At 44.3% G+C, this 17,771-nt stretch overlaps 1 protein-coding gene across 25 annotated transcripts in view; it reads right to left on the reverse strand.

Moving 5' to 3' along the window:
- Positions 1-17,771, reverse strand: part of EPB41L2 (erythrocyte membrane protein band 4.1 like 2) — a 192,536-nt gene that overhangs the window by 16,339 nt on the left and 158,426 nt on the right. For 7 of the 25 annotated variants that reach the window (XR_013382913.1, XM_077902897.1, XM_077902919.1 and 4 more), the window contains 8 exons: positions 13,524-13,586; positions 11,487-11,633; positions 10,050-10,151; positions 6,498-6,662; positions 4,452-4,505; positions 3,664-4,239; positions 1,697-1,819; positions 19-117 (listed from right to left, as the gene is read on the reverse strand). Coding sequence is in view for 24 of the 25 variants with exons in the window: in XM_077902897.1 (XP_077759023.1) it covers positions 19-117; positions 1,697-1,819; positions 3,664-4,239; positions 4,452-4,505; positions 6,498-6,662; positions 10,050-10,151; positions 11,487-11,633; positions 13,524-13,586 (1,329 nt within the window). In the remaining variant the exon portion in view is untranslated. Of the gene's footprint in view, positions 1-18; positions 118-1,696; positions 1,820-3,663; positions 4,240-4,451; positions 4,506-6,497; positions 6,663-10,049; positions 10,152-10,582; positions 10,646-11,486; positions 11,634-13,523; positions 13,587-17,771 lie in introns of all 25 variants that reach the window. The other 18 variants (XM_077902887.1, XM_077902937.1, XM_077902877.1 and 15 more) reach the window with 18 other exon arrangements.

Below are 17,771 nucleotides of genomic sequence, written 5' to 3' on the forward strand. Positions count from 1 at the left end.
CACCCTGGACTGCCTTACCTTGGTGATGTGCGTTGTGGTCGTTGTCGACACGGACTCAGATGTGATGGTTTGCGCCGTCAGTAATGTCCCGGAGTCACCACCAGCCCCGCCGTCAATCTTTGGATAGTTGGAAGGAAAATACAAAGTAATGCTTAATTTCCATCATGTGGCCATAGAAGACCCCTTCCCATCGAACATGCATGCTGTGAGCTCTTCGAGGTCGGCAGTCGGTTTAGCTGCCTGGCCCTTGCATGTCTGTAGCAGTGATTTATGGAGCAGGAGCCTGCTGGCCTTTAAACAGAGTCAAGGCGAAGGCTAAATGCACGTGGAGAGGCAAAGCCCCAGGAGGGAGGGGAAAAAAGGGAAGAATCAAGTAGAAAATGGGACTAAAAGCTACAAGGGTCACGAGACAGTTCGAATGAAGGCCTCTTGCAGAAGCTGGAAAGAGAAACTAAAGAGCCAGACAGAACAGGGTCCACAGTGGCTGCGAGTGCTGAGTTCGTACATGTTTTCTCATCTATGGAGCAAGAGAACCAGACTAGGATGGCGTAGACCCACTGATGTGGCTGTCGGCTTATCTCTAGTCGTTGCTGGAATACTTGGGATGAACTTACACGTGGACACACACTTTACTATGCGTGCAGCCTTGTGTTCTCTCTGTACGTATGTATAAACCCCAAACATGTCTCTAATCGGGTTTTAACTTGTTTGCCTTGATACTAACAAGGCAGAAAGTTCTAGAGTTTACCAGGGCAAATATGGAACAAATTAGTGGCCTAAGCGTATACGTGAAGGTCACCAACACACTCATCTCCCACGTCCTGATGTTGACGCAAGGCAATAACCAGGAAGCCCAGAGCCTGAGTTACGGGGAAGTTCCTGTCAAATGTAAGCCATGTATCTGCATCTACCGGGGCACTTACTGTACTCCCGACACGCGAGTGCGTGCTCTCCCTCAACAGCTAATCCTGAGAAACCTGTGTTTGCATGGTTCTATGTACACACACGGATAACACATCTAGGATAATTTAGAGGAGTATTTGAACACGCCCACGGTAAACCTTTTGAAAAAGATTTCTGGAGAGGTCAATGATCTGCCATCCCCCAGCACGGGCTGATCTGAGCTAGGATACTAAGCTCCTCAGTCGAGGAACAGTTGTATGGATGTCTAAGCAGTTCCATGTCGAAATAATGAATCAGTATCTGCATAAGGTCTAAATCAAGATCTCAAATTAAGCATATAAATCTGATCGTTACTTTGACCCACGGTATCGTATTTACTAAGATCAACAATGCGTCTTCAGAAAATAATTCCACGTGTAGCAGCAGCAGGACCGTGTGTTACATGTGGCGAGCAGGAGTGGGGACTGCATCTACCCACGTGGAGCTGCAGGGGCGGGCGGCAGGATGAGGAAAGCCTCAAGGTTACCGGTCCTCAAGTTAGGTCAGACCCAATGAATTCTGTAAGATGATCTCATTCCCAAGTGTGTACCAGCATGCCCATCCTTCACAAGCACATGTACGCTGCCCGCCCCCCCCCCCGCCCCCGACTGTCGCGATCTAAGACAGGATATGGCAAGTTGGAGTGCAGTGAAGACACCAGGATGCGCAACATTACATCAAAGTCAGAAACATGTAAAAACGGACACAAAGCAAGGAAAAGAACTCAAATAGTCCAAATCTAGAGTTTTTGTACCTGTGGAGACTCATATGTGATGGTTTTGGTCTCAGTTTGGACAATAGGGACTTCCTTGGTGGAGATTTCTGTCCTTTGTGAGGCATCAGAAATTGTTACCATCTCTGTTTTTACCACTGGTGGCTGAGGCAGAAAGGAAGGGAAAAATAAATTCTAGACGTCACAAAGTAAGTGTTTAACGGAGCCTTCAAAAATAATTGTAAAAAAAAAAAAAATCCAAACACACACTCATGCACAAGAGTTAAGATAAATAAAACAAAAGACACAAGAGAAAAACAGTTTCCTTAAAAAATCACACGTGTGCGCGTCTGGAGAATCGGCTACCACGATGGCTCCCTAACTCACGGCACACTTCCCATTACTGCCGTCCCATCGCATGTCAACCGTGGCGCGTGCAGCGAGACTGGCACTGCAGCGTTGCAGCACGTTGTAACAAGATGGAAAAGAGAACCAAACAGAGCGAACTATGTGACGTGACTGGTCTCCGTGTTCCTGCAGCTTAAAGAACCACACGGTGTGCGTGAAGGCTCGTGGTCTTCACCTGGCACATCAGCTACGGGGACTAGGGTTTTCCCCAAAAAGACTCTTCTACTCCATCGACAGACTTTCTACTTTGAGTATCTTCCAGTAGCATTTTTTTTTCCACTTACACTGGTCTAAGGCTTGCAGTGCTTCTTCTGTGTTACAGAAGTTAAAATGTTACATCTAGAATTCTCCACCAACATTGCATGACGGCTTTGAACAGTTAAAACATTAAGGAACAGGGTCAGGCCTTTGCAGTGTCCTCTGCTGGGCACGTGCATTTACTGCACCACAGACCACGCTGCTACCAAAATACTACAGGCACTTGCCTTGAGAGAATATTCCCAAATGTAATTATTTAAAGAGGAACAGCCATATAGTAAACGCAGGAAATAATAGTTCAGAGCGTCCAAAGACTCTTGAAATGTCTTCTCTGAAGCACAAAGTTTAAAATATAGTAAAAATCCATTTAATTATTTCAAGATAAAGTCACTTCGAGATTTTCCAGCCCATCAAAGGGAGCAAATAGTGCCTAAAGATTTAGGATAGTGCCTAAATCGTGGGCATTTGGTTTTAGGAAGAAGGAAGTCCTATGGAGGGAAACCCCCACTCAGCATAACTTTGACTCCCCTTTGAGGGACACTCGCACCTTGTGACCAAGACCTAACCTACCAAGAGCCTGGAAAGTTCTCTTTCTTGAAGAGAAAGTGTTACAACAGTCCTATCCGATGTAGATAATCCACAAAACAGACAAAAACTTGCAAATGCCCCAGAATTGAGGACAGGACAGAAGGAGAAGGGTGTCCTCCTATCCACCCGGCCAGCCCTCTGCTGCTACCGGGAAGGAAAATGCTCCTAGCTGGTCTGTACGCTCCCTGGGGCCTAAGGACGGCCGGCACAGTGGTATTCAGGGAATGGGTTGTCGTCACTGCCGGATGCTGACCTCCCAGCACCACGGTCACCATGACCAGCTGCCATTTCTAAAAACGTAAAGCTGAAGGGAGAAGGAGCCAAAAAGTGAGACCCAATCACGACAAGAGCCACACGCACACAAACACGCTGCCCGTGGGTCAGCGATGCAGGTACAATGTGCTAATCAAACCAACGAAGAAGGCATTTAGCACGAGGAGGCGGTGCGACTACTGACAAACCGCTGGAAACACCCAGAACATGCACAGAAAACGTCAAGTGTGAAAGGAGAAGGGAAAGCACCCCGGTCGGCTGCTGAAGGCGGGTTTACTGTCAGGTGGATCCAGGTGCAGTAAAGAAGCCAGACCCCGACCGGAGCCGCGGAAACCCTAGAGAGCAGTGCTCCCGCTTCCTCCCGAGAGCAAGACCAGGGCCTCGTAGGAGCAGCTGGAGGCGGGTCGGGAGGACAGAAGGCAGGCGCTGTTCCCCTGGGGGCCAGCTCTAGAGTTTCGCTCCCGCTCGGGCCTCCCATTTACCTCTGAACAACAAATAATTTGTGGCAAAACATCAAGGTCAACAGGAGACACCTCTCCGTTAACTTTATGCTGCTGCTCGTCCTCCGCGTCTTCGCTGCCGTCTTGCTTAGCGGCGCCTCCGTCTACACGCTTCTCTGCAGGGCTCCCGGGGGCCACCGGGCTTTCCTGGCTCTCGGCTCGCACTGCGCTCACACTGGCACCTGCCTGCGAGCCGGGGCTGCCTTGGGGCGCTGGCGCCTCCCTCTCTACCACCTGGGCTGCTCGGCCAGCTCCTTCCTCCACCTCCACCTCCTCCTCCTCCTCCTCCTCCTGCTCTTCCCTGATGGTGCCCGGGGTCACGCGGTGGTGGGGCCGGTACTCGCCCACGTCTTCCTCCTCGCTCTCACTGCCGCCGCTGCTCTCAGAAGACAGGGAGGTGGAGTCCTTCTGTGTCACGGGCTCCACCTTACGCGTGGCCCCAGGACCACTCCCAGGTGATAGCTCTTTACCGTTCAGCTCTTCCGCGATTACTCTTTCGTCTTTCCCAACCTCTGCCTGCTTCTTCTCCTCCACTACATTCAGAGTCTCATGTGAACTCTGTATGAGAAAAAAAATGGATGAGGGAAAACAAAATACATGAATAAATTAAAAAAAAAAAAAACGACGGAAACCAAAGTTAACTGATGGTGGTAGGTTCATGTCATGGAGAAAAAAAATAAAGATGATTATGATGGCTGACTGAAAGGGAAGCAGGGGAGCGGGGAGTCAGAAACATCAGGCAATGGTGTTAACATGGAAAAGGGGAGAACCTTAACAGCATCACTGGCTCCAGTGCAAGGCCCTTCTGACTCGGGAGCACGTTTCTGCGGAACAAAAAGCAACCGAGGACACAAATCAATAAAGGTTTACACCTCAACACCCACCAAAACAAACACATGACACTGCAAGACAATGGCAAGAATCGACATCCACAAAAATCTTTGCTCAAGATGACATGGAGGACAATCCAGACAAAATGCAAAAAGTTTACGAAAGGACACAAAACACACAGAACACCAGCATCCTCCCAAAGACATAAAATGCTGATTGCAAGTCATGCATATCAGCTCTCCTCATTTAGCTGAGAGGGTGGGAAGAGAAAAGGAGTCACACCAAAGCTCACTGAGGAGACGTGAAACTGTAAGACTTTCAAAACCTATTCACTAAACGGTTTTGATTTTAACCAGACGGTAAAGCCTGGCCTGAAACCCCGATCCCTGAGTGGACACGGCGTCAATGAGATGGCACCTCTATTTTCTGCTGGCTCATTTAAAAAACAGCTGTAATTGGCAAGATTAGCGCTGGTCTCAGAGAGCTATTAACACAAAGATGTTGTCGTTGCAGAAATGGTTATTAGCATCCCAAGTCACAGAACAGGTTAGCAAAAGGGTATTTTAACGTCAGGGTGGATGTCAATGATAGCTCTAAGTGCTTTCTTCTGGAATTTAGTTTCTCCAAACTAGCATCTTTGGAAACTGAAATGAACCAAGTTTATTATCTGAGATGTTTATTTTTGGCCCCTCACCCCACCCCCACATCTAATTCTTGGGAGCAAATTAAGTAGTACAGTGTTTAAATGTTACTAAACACCTGTCGACCAAATACATGAGTCCTATAAATCACTATGCTTCCCTGTTGATAACGTAGAAACATCCGTGCAAAGGAGTTTTTAAAGCTCACAACATTCCTTAAACTTACCCTGAAAGGTGGGAGGGCTACTTTACACTGATAAAAATGAAGCCTAGCCAACTTTTTAACGTTCAGGTGACGGGGCAGCCTGAGATCTCACCGAATCCTAGTTCTGCGAGAGAGAGTAGCCCTGCTGACTCAAGAAGGTAGCTCCCTGCTGAACGGAGGGCAGCGAGCCTCTGAACACGGGGGCAGGAACGGGCCCGGGGACGCGGCCACGGCCCCACGGACTGGAGCTGGCTCCTGCAGCAAGGAGCAGCATCCCCTGTTCTTCTGCACCAGTGACATGGAAAACTGAGCAAAAGTCCCTCGAAGGGAACACTGCGGACAGCACCTATCAGCATCTACTCGCTCGCTGTGATCTGTGCCGTTATCCTGACGTGCGTGGTAAGGGCATGTTTTCACTGCTCGAAGTTAGTGCCATGTAAATCGTGTTACCGACAGACAAGAGAGAGATCCTTCCAGTTTTTTATTGAAAACCCAGAGGTTTCAGATAGTACACTGGAAAACTCTGAAACCATTTTGGTGAATGCCATTTAACCATGAACTTCTTTATACATAAAGCTGTCCAGTGACCAGAACCTCTCTAAAGCAGACATCCTGTTATTATTATTCCGGGTCAGTAAATTATTATTACTTGGTCCCAGATGGCCAGATGGGCTCTGCCCAAGTTCAGGGAATCCCTTAGGGTCATTCCAAAAAATGAAAATAATTATCTGGGCGTGGCAGGCACTCCATATTTTTACACAGGAGCAGAATGTTAAAAAGCATGCAGCCGTCAGGAGACGCCCGAAAGACATTTAGGCTTTCAAAGCCTTTCTGCCCAACGTACTTCGCTTCCCTTAGTGAGGGTTTCTTTCGCACACAGCTCAGGGTCTGGACCTACTGCTTTAAGAGGATTCTCTGAATTTAGGCAGACTCTGCGGGTGCCAGGGGACCAACAGCAGGAGAAACATCCAATCTGTAGCCTTCCCTTGTGTCCAACTGCAGTCATGGTTTCTTGAATGTTTCTCCAGGAAGGGTTAATTTTACCAACGACAGCACCGGAGAGAGGGGTTCTTAAACGTCCCCCCAAAATCACTTTCACATGTGGCTTTCGAAGGCAGGGGAAACAAAGTGAAATGCACCTCAGGCAACTGCGAGGAGGGCGAGGAAGGCCTCTCAGGAGGGGCTTTACGGCTCACAGCAGGGCCCTCGGCTGTCCGGGTGCTGGCTGCGCTGCAGGAGGCGCCCACGCTACCACAAAAGCCCTTTGCACTAAACAAAATGGATGTTATCTCCTCTTCTAGGCTCTAGAGAGGTCAGAGAGGAAGAGCAGAGAATTACCCAGGAGCCAGGACACACGGCGGTGACGAACTGGAAGGAAGGAAGGTCACGCAGACCAGCACCAGGGGCGGCAAGGCCGGGAGGAGACTGCGGACCCGCCTGGTGCCAGCTCCCCGCCCGCACCTGCACCCGCACCTGCTCGCCTGCTCCTGGGGCGCACCCCTGCCACCCGAAGGGCCGCCTCCACGCTGCCCCCACCACGCAGGCTAGGGCCCTTGGCACCCCACGGCCGTGCTAAGTGTGCCACGGAGAGGGTGCCAGGGTGAGGACGCCAGGGTGAGGACGCCTGTGGGCTCCGTGAAAACCCCGCGTCCCTGGGAAACCATGAAGGCAAAGTCACCCTTCCTAGCTCTGGCCCTGAGACCGCTGTCCCCAACCTGAGGGCGCGATGGAAGGCCGGGCCGTGCCAGGGACATGCGATGCCAGCAGTAAGGAGGCGCTGTAGAGCGGCTGGCTAGAGGAATAGGTGGCCTTTCTGAGGCACCCCCTGAAATAGGGCAGGAGGGTGAGGAAGAGGGCCCGTGAGGGGACGGGGACGTGCAGAAGCGCTCGTGGTTATTCGGGACAGGGCAAACATCTTGCGGGTGAACTCAGCTTAGCCGTGATCCTCATAATCCTGCCATCCCTCCAGGTCAGGTGGGTGGAAAGACTGTCCTTCCCGTAGGAGTGCTGGGGACTTCAAGTAGGTGCCACGCACGTAATTACTCAGGCAAGCAGCTTCAAAAGTACCTCAAAACTACATTCTGTATAATCCCTACTGGGCTCCTGGGAACACAACAGGTCACAATCCTTACAAAAGAGGTAAACCTAGTTACTCAATGTAAATGTATTACACTAAATGATTTGGTCTCCAATTTTCTCTCAAAACCATATTCACACTGAAGCCATCCTGAAAGTTCAGCATATTCCAACACGAACTACTACGGTTCTGGGAGCCAGACTGGCTCAGTGGCAGAGGCAGGAGACTCCTGGGCACACGAGTCTGAACCCTGCACTGGGTGCAGAGATTACTTAAAAACAATACAAAACAAAACTTTAATCTGATAGAGATTTAGAAACTTTGGTCAAATTAGACTCCCATGCATAACTTTTTGTTTTACATTCATTAAGGATTATAATTTAAAGGTAATCAAAAAAAACCCTACAAAATCAGTAGCAAAATGAAGATGCGGCAAAGAAATTTAAAAGATATTCTGTTGGGGGATCCCCGGGCAGCTCAGGGGTTTAGCGCCACCTTCAGCCCAGGGCCTGATCCTAGAGACCCGGGGTTGAGTCCCATGTTGGGCTCCCTGCATGGAACCTGCTTCTCCCTCTGCCTGTGTCTCTGCCTCTCTCTCTCAAATAAATAAATAAATAAATAAATAAATAAATAAATAAATAAATAAATAAATAAAATCTTTAAAAAAAGATACTCCAAAAAAAAAAAAAAAGATATTCCGTTAAGAGTCAAAATACTATAGCAGACTTAACTGCTCACACACTTAAAACGAATAGTAGTGGAATGCTATTGGCAGAGGGGCGGGGGGCATGATGTAAGTGGTCCATAAATGTTGGGTGAATGGGTAAACGGATGCGTGTGACTGCAATTACAACAATCCACGTACGTGCCAAGTAAAACTATTTTCCTGCAGATCCTGGAGGACAAGAGCAAGAAAACAGCAGCAACTCCAACTACAGAAAAACCACTCAGAAGTGTAACAGGGGGTCAATTCCAGATTTAAGTTTCACCTAATAGCATTTTAATGTAACTTCTACGACAACGAGTGAATGATTTCTACCGTAAATGGTTTCTAATGGATGGTACTAAGCCAGGACGGCAAGGAAGACGGTAATTTTCAACGTCTTCACCAACATTCCAAAGTCTACAATTGCAAAAAGTACATCATTTTAAATGGATCAGATGGTGCCATCTGTCTTGCTTCTAGAAGATAAATTTTCAAAACTATGTAATATTTCAAAGCATAGGATATTAAAGCCATCTTACACACAGTCTGACAGGCTCTGGATTTCACGCTGACCTTTGAAAGTATATAAATATGTCACTTGGTTTAGCTTTATGACACATTATCTTTCTCATCTGCGGTGCTCTGGAAAGGCTTCCTCTCCACTCCACCTCCAGTTCCTTGAGGGCAAGGCCTCCTCTTCTTTATTCTGACTCCTCCCCTTGCCCCACTATATGCTCTGACGAAGGCTACCATCCACTGAGGAACAAGACCAGACTCTGGAACGGATAGGCTTTTTCCTTATCACTGATTTATGCTCTCATTCCCATCCCCCTGGGACTCCGTCCTCATCCAGCACCAGTGGGATCTCTGTCCGACATGTGAGACTAGGTCATCTTCCCGCTTAAGGCTCTGCCATGGGCTTCCCATCATTCCTAGGATGGAATCCCAAACTGTTACCATGGTCTTTAAGATCCAGAGTGGACCTTCTGACTTCTTTGACTTTTCCTAAGCCCTTGTCATGTGAACTTGCAGTTCCTTGCACTAGTTCCTGTCTTGGGCTGTTGCATTTCCTCTTCTTTACACACGGAAGCATCTTCGCGTGTCTGCCTCCTTCTCTTCAGATTATGGTCTCAACTCACGTGCCCCATCTTTCCTGAGTACAATGAGCAAGCAGCCCTCCCAATCTACCTTCTAGCAAGACTCTGTTTCACCTTCTTAACCCTTACTCTTTAGTACTCTAAAAGTTTTAATTAACATGTCCGCTATCATCTCCCTCACTGGACTCAAAGCACTCTAGTCCCAGCAGAAGATAGGCCAGTCAGCTGGCGAGGCAAAATTAGCAGAGACAGCAGAAGAGGTATGTCAAGGCAATGGAAAGCTAACTTCCTTGGTAATACCAGATATTTCCTGTACGCAGGGAGCACAGAGACCTGAGGGGCAGCTGTGACACACCATTTCTCCCGCTAAATGAAATTCAAATGAAAATTTCTATAGTTTCCAAATGTATTTAGTAAAATAATTACCTACATCAGACATAATTTGTTATTTTAACACTGCCTCGGTGCACACACATGCGTGGTACTAATGGTGCATTTTCACACGAGATCATGGTTTCCCAGCTGTCAGCCACATTCATCAAAATTCGGGGTCATTTATCACCTAAATTGGTTGGTAGGTCTGCATTTCAAATTGTGGATTTTCAAGTACAGTCCTCCTACAATATGGCATTTCTCACTAATGATCATAGGTTTCCACATAAGGGAATTTGATTTTCTTAACTGATCGAAAAATCATTTCAACAAAATTTTAGGTGATACATGGGAAAAAAGGAGTCTCCTATGGCTGTGTACAGAAATGAAAGGAAAAGGGGGAAAAGCAAGAGAAGATCCAAGGATGCAAGGTGAACACCTTGTCTGCCTCCTGGACTTTTTCTTCAACTGTCCGTGCTGCTGCCATCGGATGCTTCTCCTTCACGGATAAAATATCCTTGAAAAGATGGTCTCCTCTGCTCTATTGTTTTAAACAATAGACATAATCAACAAGTCAGACAAGTACATTACATCTATAGCAACACAAACATTAAACTCTGGGTCAGCAGAACAAACCGGATAAAGCAGCACATAAAGGGAGGACAAAATAGCATGTCATCAGACACGGTTTTTCCAGAAAACACAACACTCTAGAGCTGAATGCTGACATATATTTTCAGAAAATCTGAAAATGAGGATGTAAGCTGTATACAACTTCATGAGACCCTGCTGTTTTCGATCTTAATGTTGTCATCAGTTGTCTTTTCGGTTCAGCAATTATTTTTTGCTTCTGTTCTTGAAGAGCAACTTTCCTTTCACTGTCACAAACTTAGAAATTCAAAGCAACTAACCGCTTTGCCCTTTTTAAGAAAAAGTGAATAAAAATAGCATGGGAGTAACTCAAGTGCGTACATGTTTGATAACATTCAAGCCAGATGAGAGAGAGGGGCAGATGAGTGTCAGGGAAAGAGAGGCCTGTAAAGAAGAGGGGAAAGGTGAAATTGTCAGGTAACACCTTCAGGTGCTTTTTAAAACAGCATTTTCATACAGTATGATCATTATCTTCTCATGTATGACAAATGAGTCCATGAAAGTTCTTAGTTGATAAACAGATTTTCGAGCATCAGAAAAGAGCTGCAGATGAGAATGAAGGTAGATACAGATTGAGAATATACTGTAAAGGCAACAGTTATACTGGTGGGGGGTAGGGGAAGAAATAAACCATGAAAAGAAAAAGAATGAGTTCAGAGAGATGTTATGGTTGAGAGAATCCTCTCAAAACAGTAGTCTACATCTCATTACTAAAAACTTTCAGTATTAATATTAAATTGTGTCACATTTTGCAAATCTTCAAAAGAGCTCATTAGTTTTCAAAGCTAAGTTTAACTCTTCATCCTCACAGTAATTACCTTAAAACCATTCTAAATACCATCTGTATTCCTACATCCCTTTATTTAATTATCAAGTAAACTTTATTATTTTGGAAGTCCATAACTGAAAACCTTATTACATATACAACACACGATCAGTCTCTAAAAGTCACCCTACATTAAACATTTCATTACTGTTAATTTACTGGAGTATGATAGTGAAATTATTCTGCAACATTTGAAAATATTTTGAAACTCACACAATTTACTAAAAACTATGTCAATAAGTATTACATTGTTAATATTTAGTATTTAAAAAATTGTTAGCAACTACCTTAAAAAAGAAGGGAACACTTTCTAACTTCCTGAGAATCAACAATTAGCAACCTGAGTTTTATTGAAGAGCTGGAGCGAGACATAGAGCCAACAAACAGCTATTGACATACCCCTTGTGTCTGTAGGGACAGAGGTGTGATACGTCGTTTTTCCCATTCATTAGGGCGCGGCTCAGGTGTGGATTCCATAAAATTGCGCTTGAGTTCACTAATGCTAGCCTGATGTCTCAGTATGTCCTCCTGGGCCTTATCGAGGTCCTAGCAATACGTAACGTAATAAAAGGCAGAAATCCAAAAAAAAAAAAAAAAAAAAAAAAAAAAAATTCCCAGCAGGACAAAAATAAAAAACCAAAAAATAAGACAAAGCAAACTTATGATTAAAAAAACATACTAAAGCAAGAAAAATGCCAAGTCTCAAAAGCCATATTATCACCTATGAATAGTTCATCAAAATTTTAAAGTAGAGCCAATTCATATTTTTTTATGATTCCCATTTTAAAAGGTTCTAATTTATTCTGTTTGGAATTTTTTTAAGAAATAATTACTTCTATTATTAGAAGGAAGCCATGGAATTACTAGTACTCAAAATGGCTAATAACCTTTCTAGTAACTGGACTTAAAATGCAGCCTATGACTTTATTCTTGCAAATTTACCTTTCTCATTGAGGCTCTTACTACAGCTGCATTCTGTGAATATAGTAAATCAAGTAAAAATAGAGAAAGGTACTCAGAAGTAGATTCAGCCTGATAGGAAAGCCAGATCAAGATCAGAGAGAGATCAGAGAGAGAGAGAGAGAACACCAAGGGTTGACTTTTTCCAGGAAATTCCAGCAATGGCTTTAATCCTTAAGGAATAAGAATAATGGCTTCCAGAGGCTGGTCCTGTGTGGCCTCTCTATAAAAGAGGGAACCCCGTATACTGGGTTCCTGTACTTGCTGAGCATGATTGTGGGGCCCAGCCACCCCACATACCAAATGGTCCTCATATAGACAAGGATGCAAGAAAACGACCAGGTCAATTTTCCTTGGAATGAGCCCCGACAAATGGTATTTGTGGGAATTTTTAGATTGGCCCTGATAAATAGTATTTGTGGGAATAAAAGGTAATTAGTGTTCAGGAGACAGTTTTAAGTGAGTTTTCAATGCTTTCTTACATTTCAAAATCATGGGGCCACCTGTGGATTACAGCTTTCATTCCACTCCCAGAGGAACAGGTCATGCATCTGATAAAATTAGATCTTCCACATTCATGCACAAGCATAGTAGCTCCTCTTGGAGCTTCTATAGCCATTTGCAAAAACTCATAATAATCTAAATCTCTTTGCATGGCATGGAAAAATGACTGTGGCTTGAGATCAGGCACATTTCTTGCATTTGTTCAAAGCAATGTTACACATATTACACTTTAGAGCATTTTAGTAAGTTATGCAAAATACATTTCCAATAGTTATCAAAGCTGCCGAAAGCAACCAGATTAGTCAGATTACTGAGAATTGCAGCTCTCCACTCAATACATCACCGTTTTACTAAAGGGGGAAAAAATAACAACAAAAAGTTCTCGCGTGACACGGGGAACATATTTTACACATCTAATCGGTTGGGGTTTTTTCCTCCTTTTTTCTCACTTTCTTTTTAATCCAAACAATCCCATTCATCAACATTTTCTCAAAGGTGATACTTTAAGTGGACCACATTCTTAATTGCATGGATTTAAGCAACGCTGCCCCCGAAATTATGAGCAGAGACTACCGTCATTTCATGCCAGACCAGCAAAGCTCTGTTCCGGTGAGTGTATGTGAAGGACGGGATGTTACTTCAGATTCTACCCCGCGGAGATAACCCATTAGGAGCGAACAGATTTATCTGTAGAACTTCAAGAGAAACAGATAAAAATTTCACTCGTTTGATTAAACAGAGCATCTTTTTTCCCAGCTGTCACTTTGAGAACTTCTAGCGGATTTATTGCTACCTAAGCCACTTTAAAGGAACGGAGTCGGACTGCTCCCATGCACTCCCAAGCTGAACTGTCCCCCATGCATCTCATGCAGATGTGCTCGAAGGAAGTTGCCAGCCAGCCTGTGCGTGACCTCCCTTCCACAGCAGCCTGGCAGCCATTAGGACAGAGTTGTTTTCTTGAATTATACAAACCTCCAACATTAAATTGCTATGTCTGACATAAATATTATCCCCTTCTACTCTCAAGGAATTTTTCTGTGAAATTAAATCACACACAGGGGGGAAAAGGCAAATAAACATAATTGTATCAATCAGCAGGCACCAGAAATGACCCAGAGTTGGACAGTCCAAGACATTAAAATACAAGAGGAATAAAAATCTTAAGAACCTAAAGCCACAACAAGCAAAACTCACATACGTATCAGTCCTGAAAGTGCATTACCCCATGCACATTACACGCGCACACATACACAATGGCAAGCAGCAGCCATCAGGTATTTAACCGGGGATGGGGGGGGGGGGATATCCACCTCCTTCAGCTAGGTCTCCTCTTCTTCCATCTTCACCTGAAAGTCATACAGCAAACGGCCAGAAAGAAGGGGCGTAGCAGTGGGAACCCTACCCACTGATGCAAAGACGTTATATTTGAACCAAAATGGTGAACCAGCATTACCAACCTTTACTCTTTGGCCCTCAGAAGATGCAGAACATAAAGCCACTTAGGTCTTTCTTCACCTATAGTGTCACACAAACGGTGGAAGGGATCCTTTGCAAAGGTGGAATGGAGAATGGAAGCTTCACTCTTTCTCAGTCCCTAGATCATGTGCTGCTTTTGAATGTTTTCACTCAGAAGTGAAAATATAAGAGTGTAAAAATGGCATAATTCCATCTGTCCTAACGTGAAAGGTCTAAATCAACTGGGCAAGAGGACAAAGTAGAATGATGAAAAACTGAAAACCAAATTTTACATCAGGGACAAATATTCACCTATAGTTCAGTTTTTTAACATAGATTTATTTCCTTGAGAGGAAAACTGGTTTATTTTGCTGCTTGCACATTAAAATTATATTTAAAACTACTCCTATTTGATGGCCACTTTTCTTTAGTAAAATTCTTTAAATAAGAATAGTTTTTCATGGTTGTGTAATTCTCAGTATCTAATGACCCAACCCAAAAGGAAAAAAACAAAAACAAAAACAAAAACCCACAACCCTGTAAATTTAAAACTAACTCATGGAGAGGAAAAGCACAGCATAGGGAATAGAGTCAACAAAATTCTAATAACATCATATGGTAACAGATTATAGAATTGTCAAATCATTATGTTATAAACCTGAAACTAATGTTAACACTGTATGTCAATACTTCAGCAAATTAAAAAAAAAAAAAAGCATAAATCCTCCTAACCACTCAAAGAAAAGGAAGAGCAAGAAAGAAAAACAATGATTCTGAGACCAAAAGACCATAGTTAAACTTTCACATGTTAAATTATAGCAGAATCATACATGTTCCTTTCCTCCTTACTGGAATGATGGTGTCAAATCTGAGAGTTCAAAAATGCTTTTTTTTTTTTTCTTGAAACCAAGTATTTTTGAGGTAAGCAGGGAGCTCAGAGTATCTTTTTATCAGAAGGGAAAAATAAGAGCTACCCAACAATCTATTAAGGATCGTGGTCCAATTCCTTGGTCAATACTTAATTCTGCAAAATGCCAATCTTTGGCATTCTTCAGGTAACCTTTAGGAATAGTGGTTTCTCCCACTATGCCTAATCATATAGCATGATCTTCACATTTTTCTTTAGGTTTGCTCTAAATTCTGACTTTCTCTATGTATGGACAGTACCCACAGGATAAGACTTGAAGTCACCAGACCACATTTAGCAAAACAAAACCGTACTGCACATGCTAGCACCAACCTAGCAGTGCAGAGGTAGCCCTACACAGGGGGAAAAATGCTCAAACCAGACACCTAATCTGGAATAAAAGGACACTAAATAGCCCAACCTTAGGGCAAATCACCCAAATTTTCAAAAAGCCACGTTTCATTTTTCATAAGTATCTCTTAACAGAGTGGTATCTTCCTTACAAATACCTGACACTCTTTCATAAAACTACATGATTTAGAGATTTAAAAAAAAAAAAAAAAAACTACCTGAAACTCATCCGATTCCCAAATGCTACAGTAACAGGGAGACAAGGAATTTCTGAGATTAGACCTATAAATGTCAGGAGTAAAGGTTACAGATTTATCCTCATAAATGCAAGAACGAGCTTGGCTTTCTAATGAGAAATAACACTAAGGAGTTTTACTCATATACATCAATCACAGTTACGTCCACGGAATCTTAAATTCTACATCGAGACAAGTTTCCATCTGAAAGGAGCAGCATTGATACGATTGATGTTTGTCTGCAAAACAAACAGACCCAATATGGACTGTTAAGGGCAACACAGGTTTCCTGTGTTTTCTGTTTTGTTTTGAAGACCTAGTATGATTGAGATATTTACAAAATAATCCTGTAACTTTGCTCTTAACTTCAAAGGTGTGGACCTGGTCAGCGGCAGTCAACGAAGAGGAAGGGCTTATTTACACGTATTTCTCATGCACTAAAACACCGTATGCCGCAACGTGTGGACCATACTATTTTGAGGGTAATCAGTGGTGAATTTATGCACATGTTTACACTCTACAGTAGGGAGGGTAGAAGATGTGTTGTTGGCCCCACAGGTTAAAGCTTATGTAGGAGTGCCAGCAACTGCTTCCTCTTCCTCGGTTTTGTCGTTCAAGTCACCGTCACAAGAAATGTTGAAGGAAGTGGCTTTAGCCTCCAGGTAGCAGAGGGACAGAGCCAGAGGAAGGGCAAAGGTGAGAGAAAAAGGCACAGACTGAGAAGCAGAGAGAAGCAGCCCGAAGATGAGGATGAGCGAAGGAAGGAATGAAGGGGAGGTAATAGGAAGGTAGTGCTGGATGTCGGCAGGCAGGAAGGAGACCCAGACTTTGGGGAGGCTGGGGAAGGCCAGATACCCATCTTCATCGAGAAGCGAGGGGAAGCTAGGTGGGAAGCATTTGCAGAAATGGAAGGAAAAATACCCAAATTCGGAATCCTCGGGGCCAGCCTCTTTGAGAGGCTGCTCACGGGTGGGAGGACAGTCGGGCTGAGGAGGGGCTGCACCAGGACCCAAGACAGAGTCAAGGGGGGTGACGTCACCGTCTCCCTGCTCTGACGGGTCACCCGTGGAGGGCAGCTCTAAGCTGTCTAGCGTGATCCGGTCGGCCTCCCCAAAGGGGTCTTCCTCCGAAATGTCTGAGAGCAAGTCCCTCTCCGGGACTGGCGACAGGTTTGGGGAAAGAGATGAGACACAGCGAATGAGTGGGGAAGGCGGGCACATGGACACAGGCTATTGTCGGCAGCAAACCCATGATTGAGTGTGAAGTCGCACAACACACATGTTCAAAGGAGAAACACAGGCAAGAGAGAAAGAAAAGAAATGGGCAGTTAGTGAAAGCTTGTACTCCTGCTGTTAACACAGCACAGTTAGAATGTGAATGACCCACTTCTAAAGAGAAAGACTGGACTACTCTTCACATGAAATTTATAGCATAGATGGATTTAATTATTATTTTCTGACTGGTTGCAAATAGATCCAACGAAACTCAAAGAACATTCCCACTTTTAAATCTGGCTGCTGACAAGCATCAAAAGCATTAGTGGAAAGATCAGCTCACCCAGTCATTAGCCGAAGATAAGCAGAATTCCTGTGGAATGTCAAGTAACTTTTAAAAAATAACTACCTGTATGGAATAAATGAGGCAGAATGGTACGGAGACTCAGAAAGCCTGAGCTCTCTCGTGTTTCAGATGTAAGCGGTCTCCTGGGCGCCTCATTAGCCCAATTACAATAGATTCTGACAACTCTTCAGTAGGTGAAGGGTATCTTGGTCATGATTTGTTATTTTTAACTGCATGATTTTTCAACCAAATAATTCTTGCTGGTATGACGGTCCCAAACTCTTCAGCAAACGTATTGAGAGGACTTGATGGCAGGAGTCTGGGGCGTCAGGCCCGCATGGTCCCCAAGCCCTCGTCTACGCTGACAGGTGGTCAGACAGGGCTCCCTGAGACACAGGCAGCTCCTTCATCTACTAGGTCCTCTACAGACTCATGTTGCAGGTCTTTACAGTTTTCAAAAGTTAAAATTTAGAAAATACTATAAATCTATTGCAAAAAGTCATTTCCTCCTCGTATTCACTTTCAATGTGATCTATAAAAAAAAGTGCTTTGTGCGTATACAGAAAAGAGATGTGAGGAACTCAAAGCCTTCACATCAACCTGTGAGTGACTTTACTTTCCTAAGGTAAAAAAGCATCGTAAAATAGTGACAAATTTGAAAACACAGTGTAAGTTACTTCTCCATTCACCACACTTTATGCCCCAAATAAT

This window comes from Canis aureus, chromosome 1 (genome assembly GCF_053574225.1).
Source record: "Canis aureus isolate CA01 chromosome 1, VMU_Caureus_v.1.0, whole genome shotgun sequence".
NCBI lineage: Eukaryota > Metazoa > Chordata > Mammalia > Carnivora > Canidae > Canis > Canis aureus.